Source organism: Bos javanicus, chromosome 21 (genome assembly GCF_032452875.1).
Source record: "Bos javanicus breed banteng chromosome 21, ARS-OSU_banteng_1.0, whole genome shotgun sequence".
Classification (NCBI taxonomy): domain Eukaryota; kingdom Metazoa; phylum Chordata; class Mammalia; order Artiodactyla; family Bovidae; genus Bos; species Bos javanicus.
The window spans coordinates 22103588-22116382 of NC_083888.1; the positions used below are offsets into that span (position 1 = coordinate 22103588).

General features: G+C 47.9%; 1 protein-coding gene across 2 annotated transcripts in view; it reads left to right on the forward strand.

Moving 5' to 3' along the window:
* Positions 1 to 12795, forward strand: part of SLC28A1 (solute carrier family 28 member 1) — an 81793-nt gene that overhangs the window by 11501 nt on the left and 57497 nt on the right. For both annotated transcript variants that reach the window (XM_061394012.1, XM_061394010.1), the window contains exons 4-5: positions 2629 to 2723; positions 7939 to 8122. In XM_061394012.1, the coding sequence (XP_061249996.1) occupies positions 2629 to 2723; positions 7939 to 8122 (279 nt within the window). The remainder of the gene's footprint in view (positions 1 to 2628; positions 2724 to 7938; positions 8123 to 12795) is intronic.

Sequence of the window (12795 nt, forward strand, 5' to 3'; positions counted from 1 at the left end):
GCCAGGCCAGAGTTTCCCAACCTGCTTTGAAGCAGGTTCCCATTGGGAACGTCAGTTTATACTGGGGGGCTGCTCTGGTTGAAGTTGGATGGGGGCCCTGAACCAACCTGGCCCCCTGTCAACTCCCCAGCTGCCTTCTACCCCATCCGACTCAGGGGCACCTCAGGGAATCCTGAGGCCTAGTTTGAAACCCCCTAGAATGGCCCAGGCCCCTTGTTTCACATGGGGAGGCTGAAGCCTAGGGAGGGAGAGGAACAGGCCCAGGTCACACAGGCAGTAAATGGAGCCTAGGGCTCGGCCTGCTGACACCCAGGCCTACTGCAAGGTCCTCACTGGCCAGATCCTGAGCTGATGAGAACATGATGCCAAAGACACGGCCTCTGTGCACTGGTTCCACATCGAATCTCAGAGACAGCGTTTTGAGTGAAGCAGAAAAGAGTAGCTTGGTTGCTTTGCCAGCCAAAGGGGGACACAGCAGGCTCATGCCCTCAAAACTATGTCCCCACCCAGGTAGATTTGGTGAGGAGTTTTATAGCAATGGTCCAAGGGTTGGATGCTGACAAGATTAGGGTGGGTGCGGGGCTGAGACTCCTTTAATGGAGTCTCAGGTGACCTCTTGATGAACTTCTGTGGTTTCTTTAATCTGGCCTCAGGTCGTCTTTTCTGGAATGAAGAATGCTGACAGTTTTCATTTGTTGGGTTTTAGTTAGGTAAAAAGCTCAAAAATATCCTTACATGTGTTCCTTGAGGCTGAACCAGGACCTAACCCAAGGCTGCATTATTGTTTCTTGCCTGCTCCTCCCTTGTCTCTGCCTCCACTTCCTTCCCTGAGTAGCAACTGCTTGAATCTGCCCTTTGGGACTCAAGGAAGGTCATGGATGCTGGAAGGTTTCTGAACCCAGGAGTCCCATAGAGCCCTGCAGTTTTCAAGCATGGAACTGGGGCAGAGTCTGTCTGTCTGCCTTGGGGTGAGACTGAAGAAAAATGCCTCACTTAGGAGGTGGGGAGATAGTGAAGGACAGGGAAGCCTGGTGTGTTGCAGTCCACGGGGTTGCAAAGAGGTGAACATGACTAAGTAACTGAATAGCAATAGGAGGTGAGAGGTGGGGACAGAGAGAGGAGAGTTTCCTTTAAAAAGTGGTGACTGAATGAGTGTGAGTGAGCATCTCCTATATGCTCAAGCTGGGGGACCTCAGAGGCTATTCAGGTCCCCAGGGACCTATTCAGTCTTTCCTTTGGGGACAGTAAAGTGACCAAGTGACCAGAGAAGAACTGGCATTTGCTCCAGGTGCAGGAGGCAGTGGGGGTGCCAAATGGCTTCGAGTGGGCTGTTGATACCTCCCTTTTTCTGGGAGGAGCTGTTACTCAGAGGATAAGTTTCCACAGGCACAGTAAGTGCAGAGCTGGGTGCCTCTGAAGGCTCCTCCTTGCTCCTCAGACAGGTGGAAATGGGACAGGGCAGGCGAGGCAGCCATCGTGGTTGGTGCGTTTCTATACATGGGTGAGGTTCTTCCTTATTGTCTCAGTTCATTCTTTCCCAAGCCCTGGAGCCTGGAGCATCACTGTGGTAGTTAGTGGTGCTGCTCCAGGCCGAGGAACAGCTGGTACGGACAGACAGAGGCCAGAAGCAGGGAAGGGCTGAGTCATGACCGACTCTTTGCAACCCCACGGACTGCAGCATGCCAGGCTTCCCTGTCCTTCACCATCTCCCAGAGTTTGTTCAAACTCATGTCCATTGCGTCGGTGATGCCATCCAGCCATCTCATCCTGTCGTCCCCTTCTCCTCCTGCCTTCAATCTTTCCCAGCATAAGGGTCTTTTCCAATGAGTCACTCTTCGAATCAGGTGGCCAAAGTAATGGAGCTTCAGCTTCAGCATCAGTCCTTCCAATGAATATTGAGGATTGATTTCCTTTAGGATTGACTGGTTTGATCTCCTTGCAGTCTAAGTGACTCTCAAGAGTTTTTTCCAGCACCACAATTCGAAAGCATCAATTCTGCAGTGCTCAACCTTCATTATGGTCCAATTCTCACATCCATACATGACTACTGGAAAAAACCATAGCTTTGGCTATATGGACCTTTCTCGACAAAGTGATGTTTCTGCTTTTTAATACACTATCTAGGTTTGTCATCGGAGAAGGCAATGGCACCCCACTCCAGTACTTTTGCCTGGAAAATCCCATGGACAGAGGAGCCTGATAGGCTGCAGTCCTTGGTGTTGCTGGCTAAGAGTCGGGGACGACTGAGCGACTTCACTTTCACTTTTCACTTTCATGCATTGGAGAAGGAAATGGCAACCCACTCCAGTATTCTTGCCTGGAGAATCCCAGGGACGGGGGAGCCTGGTGGGCTGCCGTCTATGGAGTCGCACAGAGTCGGACACGACTGAAGTGACTTGGCAGCAGGTTTGTCATAGCTTTTCTTCCAAGGAGCAAACGTCTTTCAATTTCATGGCTGCAGTGAAGTCATTCTAAGTTCCCTGTGGGCTGGGGTTGACCTTTGGCCCTGTGGGATGTCAAAGCCAGTGTTGCCATTTTACTGGGGATGAAGCTGAGTGGCTTCTGCCTGGAAGTGTTGAGGATTCTGGTAGGGGACCCTCTCTTAGACCCTTTTGGTCTTCTCCGCAGGAGAAGGAGGCTGCAACCAGCCCTGAGAGTGAGACACTTCTGCAGGGAACACGCACAGCTGTTCCGATGGATCTGCATAGGCCTGCTCTGTACTGGTGAGCTCTGGGCCCAGCCCCTTCCAAGGAGACAGTCACTGCTGCCTAGCCCCCTGCCCCCACCACCCAGGTTTCAGCCACCTCCAACCCAGCTATCCATGTCTCAGGGCAGGGTCATTCACCTACCCAACAACTTGACAAAGGTTTTGAGCACCGACTCAGGGCCAGCTTTTGTTCCAGAAGCTGGGATATAGGAATTAAGCCAGACCAAATCTTATTCTCAAGGTAACTCTCTGATCAGTTAGGGAGTGGGGAACATATATTTTCACATAATTCAGAGGGCCATCTGGGAGCACCAGGGAAGGATCGTGGGGGTGGTTGGGGGGTCTTCCAGGAGGAGGTAACATTCTGGTCTCACAGAGTGAACAGCAATTAGCCAGGTAAAACGGGAAGGAAGAGGAGTGAGGAGATAGAGGGACACATGAGCAAAGGTGGAAACCTGCAGCATGTGGGCAGGCAGCTGATAAAGAGTCTAGTGGCTGGAGGATAAAGTTCTAGACCAGGAGTGTCAGAGGAGGAGGCTGGAGAGATGAGAAGGGGCCAGGTACTGGGAAGGGGGGTTGGAGAGACTTGGATTTTACTCCCAAGGCAGGAGGGAGCCATCGAAGGATTTAAACAGGGAAGTGGCAAGCTTGGATTCACATTGTGGAAACCCAGAGGAGGCAGCCAAGAAAGAAGGGGAAAGGAGACAACTGAGAGCCACTATACACATGGGAGAAGATGAAGGGGTGGAGGATGGAGGGGGTGGATCTGAGAAATCCTCAGGAAGCCACACCAGTCAGACCTGGGATCTGATCTCCGTGCGGGACGAAGGGGGTCCTGGAATCCAGGAGTTCTGCTTGGGCCACGGGGTGGGCGATGCTGCTCACCAGAGCCAGGGACCACAGGGGGAGGAGGGGGTCTCTGCTGGAAGGGCAATGGCAAGTTGTTTTGGACAATGTGTGGAAGGAACTGCTGCCAGGCCCTCCAGGAGGAGAAGAGGCTTCCCAGCGGTGCTTGGAGAATGAATTGAGAGGTGGCTCATGGATGGAAACGTGGAGACTGGTCACACAGAAGGAGGTAGAGAGGACGAGGGGCCCTGAGACAGCCTGAGAAGGCGTGCAGGTGGGGGCAGCAAGCACGGGACCAGGAGCAGAGGGTTGCTAGAGGGAGGGAAAGATGGCCAGCACCTCTGCAGTGAGGAGACCAGTAGGACAAGGACGGAACAGTGCCTGTGGACTTTAGGGACAAGGAGATGATGGTGACTTAGGGCGGAGGCGCAGTAGCTGGATTGGAGAACAGGAGGAGAGGTAATGTAGACAGTAAGTCTACACAGCTCTTCTGAGAAATTTTTTTATGAGAACTGGGTGGGAATACGCATTTATTTATTTATTCATTTTTGGCTGTGATAGATTTTCATTGCTGCGCATAGGCTTTTTCTAGTTGCAGTGAGTGGGGGCTACTCTTCATTGCTGTGCGGGAGCTTCTCATTGTGGTGCCTTTTCTTCTTGTGAAGCACAGGCTTGAGGTGTGTGGGCTTCAGTAGTTGTGGCCCAAGGGCTCATTAGTTCTGGCTCAGCTGCCCTAGAGCGAAGGTTCTGTAGTTTCCATGCACAGGATTAGTTGCTCCGCGGCATGTGGAATATTCCCAGATCATTGGCAGGCAGATTCTTGTCCACTGTGCCACCAGGGAAATCCTGGACAGGAATATTAACAGAAGGGTTGGCGGTTTCAAGGAAGAGGGTGTGTTTGTGAAGGGAGACACTTTGACCGGCTTTCTGAACTGAGGCAGGGAGTTTGGGGGAAGAAGGGCAGAAGCGAGGTGGCAGAGGTGACCAGTGGAGCAAGGTTCCCTGGGCACAGGGAAGCAGGTTTCGGGGCCCAGGCAAGGGCACGTCTTCACGGCTGCAGGCTTGCCTCAGCGTGGAAGATGGAAAATAAAAGGGGGAGGTGGTGTGGTTGCCCAGACCTTCGTGGGGGCTCCATAGGGGAGAAGACAGGGAGACATGACAGCAGTGGCCCCAGTCTTTGTAATTAAGTCAAAGTGGGGCCCCTGCTGAGATGGGGCTGGTTCGTGGCCCTGGCAGCTTCCTCCTATGGGTGTCGGATGCGGTGAAGGCTTCCTGTGGCAGAAGCTGAGCAGGGCTTTCTGGTTGCCCTTGTGTCCACCTTCACTCAGACTCGGATTTGCTTCTCGAAGAAATGGCTGAATTCCATCTAACAGGTTGTGGAAATGACCCTCCCCGTCCTACTTCCCCTTCTGTCTTGGCTGTCAGGAAGGAGCTCCCTTCCTTTCTCTGTGTTTGGGTGATTTTGGTTTCCTCCAGCTCTCTGCTGTCTTTATTGTATCATGTCTTCTATGATAAGGCTCATCACGGACTTTCTGAAGCAGGCACGGTACAAGCTCATGTTCTCAGCACTTGCTTTGGTTCCGAGCAGTGGCCTCCTCGCCTCAGGCGGGCTTTCTCCACAGATGCCAAGATAACATTGGCGGCTGACTGACATGGAGGGCTTCGGTGTCCCGGGTCTCAGAAGAGTGTGCCTGTTGCCCGTATTTCTGTAGGTCTATGATGGGCATACCTCAGGTCACGTGCTCCTCCCTGGGTCCTCCTCCCATCAAGAAGGTCAGGCTCTGCGGGACCACATGGGCTAAGAGTGTGTAGGGGCGCCCAAAAGGAACAAAGTCCTATCACCAGAGATTACAGGGATCTTAGAAGGATGAAAATACTTCTTAAGACACTTTTCTGCCCTGTCCTGCCTGGAGGACCTGTCTACACAGCCGCATCTCCTACATGCTGTGCCAGTCCCTGCTGGCCACAGACAGACCTGGATTGGTATCCCAGCCTGATTTCCTCCATGCGTGAATCAGTTTGCTTCTCATCTCTGGACAGGGACCACATAGTACCGACCCGGGGCTTGGTTGTGAGGAGTAATCCTGGCAGTGGCATAGAGTGCCTAGCTTGGCGCCTCTCTCCCGCCAGCTCCCCCTCCTCTGACCTCCCACAGCCCTGCGCCTGCCTCCCTCCCCTGCCCTGCAGAGCCTCACCTGTGTGCTTCTAACTGACACCCATACAGGTGTCCCTGTCTTTCTGTGTGAGAGAAAGGTAACTTCATTTTCCATAACTCAACTTGTTTTCTATTTCAATTTCCTTGTTCCAAGTGAGGGGAGGAACTGAATTATCTGTCAGTTTGAAACATCCTTTATCCCTTTCCACAGGAGTCCCCATTGGGTACTTGGGTGTGTGCTGAGTTGCTCAGTTGTGTCCAACTCTTTGCAACTCCATGGACCGCAGCCTGCCAGGCTCCTCTGTCCATGGGATTCTCCAGGCAAGAATGCTGGAGTGGGTTGCCATTTCCTCCTCCAGGGGATCTTCCTGACCCAGGGATCGAACCCATGTCTCCTGCGTCTCCTGCATTGGCAGGCAGATTCTTTACCACTGGGCCATCTGGGGGTGCTTATCTACTATCAATTTTCAAGTATCCACTAGCCTGTCTATTTCCCCAACTGGTCCTCCGTTCTCTGCCACTGCAGGTAGCCATGGAGACCCTTCCAGGAAGTGGGCCTTCCTCTCTGAGAGTCTCATAGAGATGACTTCTGTGCCCGCTTCCATGCCTGCTGAGGTGTGCATACCCTCAGAAGCCTTCTCTGGCTCTGCTCATCCACACCCCCATGGCATTCTTCTCTGTGAAATGTTGCTGCCTCCCTGGGGCAGGGCTCTTTTACTCGCAATGCCACACACACACCCAGGCCTTTGCTACCTCCCCAGGCTCAGAGCCCATTTCTCTGGGACCCAGCGATATCCTCTAACTAGTCTGGCAACAGAGTATGTAGGGATGACACTCAAAATTTTTTATCTGCTGGAAAGCCTATTAGTCTTTTCCGTTCTTCAAGGGCCCTGATTCTGTTTTTTTAATCACTAGGTCTTTATTTTATTTTTATTAATTAATTTTTTTTCATATTTAAGTTAACTTTATTATTTTTTTATTAATTAATTTTGATTACAATATAGATGCTTCACAATGTTGCTATGCTTCTTGTGCATGAGTGCTATGTTGCTTCAGTTGTGTCCGATTCTTTGTGATGCTACGGACTGTGTAGCCTGCCGGGCTCCTCTGTCCATGGGGTTCCCCAGGCAAGAATACTGGAGTGGGTTGCCATGCCCTTTGACTCAGGGATCAAACCCACATCTCCTACAGCTCCTGCACTGCAAGCAGATTACTTACTGCTGAGCCACCGGGGAAGCCCTGCTGTGCTTCTACTGCATAGCAAAATGCATCATCCAAAACTGTACCTATATTCCCTCCCCTTTGAATTTCCCTCCCATTCAGGTCACCAGTGCATTCAGTAGCGTTTCCTGTGCCGTACAGTATGTTCCCACTGGTTGTCTATTTTATACACATTATCAGTACTGCATATGTGTCAACCCCAGTCTCCCAACTCCATCCCACCTCTTTCCCCTCAAGGGCCCTGGCTCTTGAAATCCATAAGCCAGGGGAAGATATTTCTCCTCTGCTCTCCACTATCATATTCCTTTCTTGAAGTAGAGCACAGATGGGCCTAGCTGCTCAAATGGGGAGAAGGGCAAAGGGGGAAAAGGAAATTCTAGGAAGAAAAATGATCATTGATTAATATTTAGAACGGGATCCTGGCACATAGAATTCAGTGCCTTTCTGGAGTAGCTGACTTAGCTGTCTCTGTCCTCCTCGGAACCTACCAAGGCTCTAGAATATGGTAGGCGTTCCACTGATTCTCGGAGATTCATGCTGTCTTGCGTGTGTGCGTGAGCGCGCATGCTGTCGCCCACTCGTGGCCAACTCTTTGTGACCCTAGCCCACCAGGATCCTCTGTCCATGTGATTATCCCAGCAAGAATACTGGAGTGGGTTGCCATTTCCTACTCCAGGGGATCTTCCTGACCCAGGGATCAAACCCAAGTCTACTGCATCTCCTGCACTGGCAGGTAGAATTCTTTACCACAGAGCCACCTGGGAAGCCTCATGCTATCTTACCTTCTCCTTAAACTCCTCCCTCACATTTGGTCAGCACTTTAGAGTCTGCAAAGCCTTTTCACACACATTCTAAGCCGAAACAATTGTGCTCATTACCAGAGAAGGAACTAAGGCTCTGGGAGCTCTGGCTGGAGTAGGTGGAGCTGGGGCTAGGGCAGCAGGGTCCCGTAGAGGCCAGTGTCATTATCCACAATCCCTTCTCTGTTTCATCCTCCACCTACTCCCAGCATACACTGCCTTCCTGCTGGCCGCCTGCATCCTGAATTTCCAGAGGGCCCTGGCACTGTTCGTCCTCACCTGTGTGGTCCTCGTCTTCCTGGCCCACAGCCTGCTCAAGAGGCTGCTGGGGCCAAAGCTGCTGAGGTGTGTCAAACCTCTAGGGCATCCCTGCCTGAAACTCTGGTTTAAGAGGTAAGTGAGTCCCCAGTGGGTATGGGGGTGGGCGGGCACATGGGCGGAGGGCCTGTGAGTCAGCTCCTGTGTCACGGCCAGGGCTGGGTGAGGAGGACTTCGGTCTTTGTCCCAACTGAGGCTCCTGGGTTGTGGGGAGCCCACACACTTGCTTTTGCTTGCCTCTTGGGAGCCCTGGGGCAGGTCTTGCTGGGTAGCTTCAGAGGCAGCTTTGTGGTGTCTTTGTGGTATTTTGCCACTTCCCATCTGATTCTCTGCTCCAGTTACAGTAGGTGGCTCTCACACCTGAGGACAGGAATCAACAGTTTCCTAAATTCAGAGATCCCAGCCCATTCAAGCTGGGAGGGCCCATATCAGTGCTATGATCAGATCACCCGGAGCCTTAGTGAGACATCCAGCTGCTGGGGACCACCCCTGGCGTCTGATTCAGCAATCTGAACTGGAGTCCAGAAGTCAATATATTTTTTTTCAACTTTTTATATTATATTGGAGTATAGCTGATTAACAATGTTGTGATAGTTTCGAGTGTACAGCAAAGTGATTCAGTTTTATATAAGTGAAAGTGAAAGTGGTAGTCACTCAGTGGTGTCTGACTCTTGGCAACTCCATGGACTGTAGCCCGCCAGGCAAGAATACTGGAGTGGGCTGCCATTTCCTTCTCCAGGGGATCTTCCCAACCTAGGGATCGAACCCAGGTCTCCTGTATTGCAGGCAAATGCTTTACCATTTAAATATGTATCTGTTCTTTTTCAAATTCTTGTCCTATTAGTTAATATTTTTAGTTAGCCACAAGTGGATTCTGATGCAGCCAGCCACTTTCCTGAGCAACAGTTTGAGATCCTTTTGTTCTTTGTTTTGTTTTAAATATTTATTTATGTAGGCCGTGCCCGGTCTTAGTTATGACATGTGGGCCCTAGTTCCTTGATCAGGAACTGAACCTGGGGCCCTTGCATTGGGAGAAAGGAGCTTTAGTCACTGGACCGCCAGGGCAAGCCCTTGGGTTACCGAAAGGTGTGGGGTCTGGCTGCTCGCTGCCCCAAAGCCGGTGAACAGGCCAGGTTGGTGGAAAGGAAAGTTTGCTTTATTTCAAATGCCAGCAACTTGAGGGCAGGACAAGGTGTTCAGGGACATCTGTCCAAAGGCCGACTTCCCCCCGTAACAAGCAGTGGGTGAGAGCTTTTATAGGCCGAGGGAGGGGGCTACATGCTGAAACAGCACAGTCATCTTGGACAGTCATCTTCAAATTGGTCATTGGTGGTCTGACCAGCGTCATCTTGTTTTAGGTATAGTTAATATTCAGTTCCAGGGTCGGTTTGCTTCCATCTGAGGCCAGTTCTTGGAACTCTGGCAGCTTGTCATAGTCTCGTCATCATGTAGTTAACTTCTTCCACCTGATGGGGGCGTATTTTCAGTATCTGTAAGATACAGTTCACAGGAGATGGTTCAGAATACTATCTGAAGAATAGCTCCTTGAGAAGGAGCTAAAGGTCCTTGACTCTGCTTAATGACTACATTATTGTTATTTGGTCTCCTTTGACTGTTTTCCTTTGTTTCTGCATTTCTCATTTCTCTGATTATTCTTTGACTAAAGTTTTACATAGACAAAAGGCAGGCAAAGGATCTGGGGGTCGGGGATTAAGGGCCATAGGGTCCCACTCTGTCTTACCAGGATCCCCTGGTTTTTAAACTGGGTTCCTTAGAGCTCTGGAAACTAGAGGTGCCAGAGGGCAGGTGAGGGAGATTGGAGAGGGGAACATCAGACACCCCTCCTCCCAATTTCCATTTCCACCAGGCAACTATTTTATAAACAGGCTTGCATAAAACATTTTAGCTGGGGAAAAAAATGTTTCTATGGTTTAAAAGAGGTACTCTTTTTGTTGATGAAGAAAACTGATGCCCAAAGATACCCAGTGACTAAGCCAGGCAGGTGCGACGCACAAGGGTGTTTCCCAAAGTAAGATCTACATGCCACAGCAAAATGCTTTAAGCAGCCTGTACACAAATGTTTCATTTTCTTTATAAATAGATTTATTTTTACATTTGCCTTCTGTTTATTAAACAGATTTATAAGAGGATTTATTTTTATAGTCATCTTCTGTTTATGACAAATCACTGATACTGGTTTTCCACTTGAGGTATTGTTATCAAGTTTCCTTTTTTAAAAAAACATGCAGATAAGGGAGTTCCCTGGTGGTTAGGATCTGATGCTTTTTTTGTAATGGCTGTGGGCTCAATCTCTGGTCAGGGAACTAAGATCCTACAAGCCATACAGCATAGCCAAAAAAAAAAAAAAAAGCAATCACAAGATACCATTTCCCATCTATTAGGATGGCTATAATGAAATAAGACAGATTATAGCAAGTGATGGCAAAGATGTGGAGAAATTTGAAACCCTCATATACTCCTGATAGAAATATAATATGATATGATGCAACTGCAATAGAAAACAATTAGTCAGTTCCTCAAAATATTATCCATAGAGTTGCCATACCCAGCAATTCTACTTCTAGGTTATATCTGAGAGAAATTAAAACATATACCCAGACTTCCCTGGTGGTACAGTGGATAAGAAATTCAAAATTTGATGAAAATTATAAACCCAAGCATCAAGAAACTCTACAAACCAACAGCACAAGAAACAAGAAAACCACACTAAAGCACATCATAATCAAATTGCTTAAAAACATCAATAAAGAGAAAAATCTTAAAAACAGCTAGAGGAAAAAAAACATATGTTCAAAGGAACAAGATATGGATGATGCCAGATTTCTTCTCAAAAACAATACAAATGAGAAAACAGTGAAACTGTAAAAAACAGAAATGAAAACAAAAGTATGTCAATCAGAATTCTTCACCAGTGAAATATCCTTCAAGAAACGAGAAGTAGGACTTTGACAGATATACAAAAGCTGAAATAATCAGACATTAAAAACCAGAGATGCACTACAAGAAATGTTAAAGGACAGTCTTCAAATAGAAGGAAAATGATGCCAGATGAAAAGTTAGATCTAGACGAGGGAATCAAGAGTGTTGGAAGGGTAACTATGTAGGTGGATAAAATGACTTATTTTTCTTACTATTTAAATCTCTCTAAAATCAACTTATAAAGCAAGAATAGAACAATGTATGGTGGAGTTTATATTATATGTAGAAGTAAACAACTGTCGGAGAAGGCAATGGCACCCCACTCCAGTACTCTTGCCTGGAAAATCCCATGGACGGAGGGGCCTGGTGGGCTGCAGTCCATGGGGTCGCTAGGAGTTGGACACGACTGAGTGACTTCACTTTATTTTTTCACTTTCATGCATTGGAGAAGGAAATGGCAACCCACTCCAGTGTTCTTGCCTGGAGAATCCCAGGGACGGGGGAGCCTGGTGGGCTGCCATCTGTGGGGTCGCATGGAGTCGAACACGACTGAAGCGACTTAGCAGCAGCAGCAGCAAACAACCGTAGCACAAAGGCTAGGAGAAAAGAAATGAAATTAGACTTCTGTAAGATTTTTATACTGCATTTAAAGTGATACAATAACACTTCAAAGTAGATTGTGATAAACTAAAGATATATACTATAAATGCTAAAGCTCCCACTAAAATAACACAACAAAGAATTATAGCTAACAGGTAAAAAAAGAGATAAAGAATAATTTTTAAACAGTTAATCTGAAAGAAGATAGAGCAATAGGAAAAGAGGAACAAAGAACAAAGATGGGACAAATAGAAAGTAAATAGCAAGATGGTAGATCTAACCCTTTCCCATACCAATACTCACATTAAAGGTGCAGACCAATAACCCTCACGAGCAAAGATGTAAAAATTATTTTAAAAATTTTAGAAAACCAAATACAATAATACACAAAAGGATAATATGTCACTAACAAGAAGGATTTATCCCAAAGGGATAATATGTCATTAACAAGAAGGCTTTATCCCAGGAGTCCAAAGTTGGGTTCAATGTCATTGTATTAACAGACTATAAGAAGAAAAACAATATGATGATGCCTATAGATAAGAGAAAGCATTTGACAAAATTCAATATCCATTTCTGAAAAACAATTCTGAGCCAACTAGGAATAGAAGGGAACTTCCTCAATCTGATAAAGACCACCTATCAAAAATCTATGGTTAATTTCATACTTAATTGTGAAAGACTGAGTACTTATCCACTGAAATCAAGAACAATATAGGAATGTTCACTCTCACCATCTTTTCTTTCTTTCTTTCTTTCTTTTTTAATTTAGCTGTGCTGGGTCTTAGTTTTGGCACATGGAATCTTTAGTTGCAGTATGAGAGATTTAGTTCCCCAACCAGGGATTGAATCCTGGGCCCCTGCAGTGGGAGCATGAAGTCTTAGCCACTGGACCACCAGGGAAACCCCTATTCTCACTAATTTTTTTGAACATTGTACTGGAGTTTCTAGCTTGTGAAATTGGGTAAGAAAAAGAAATAAAAGGCATGGAGATTAGAAAGGAAGTAAAGAAGGTTTTTTTCACAGACAAGATTATCTACACAGAAAATCCTATGTGCTTATGTGCTAAGTCACTTCAGTTGTGTCTCACTCTTTGCGAGCCCATGGACTGTAGCCCACAAGGCTCCTCTGTCCATGAGATTCTCCAGGCAAGAATCCTGGAGTGGGTTGCCATGCCCTCCTCCAGGGGGTCTTTGCAACCCAGGGAT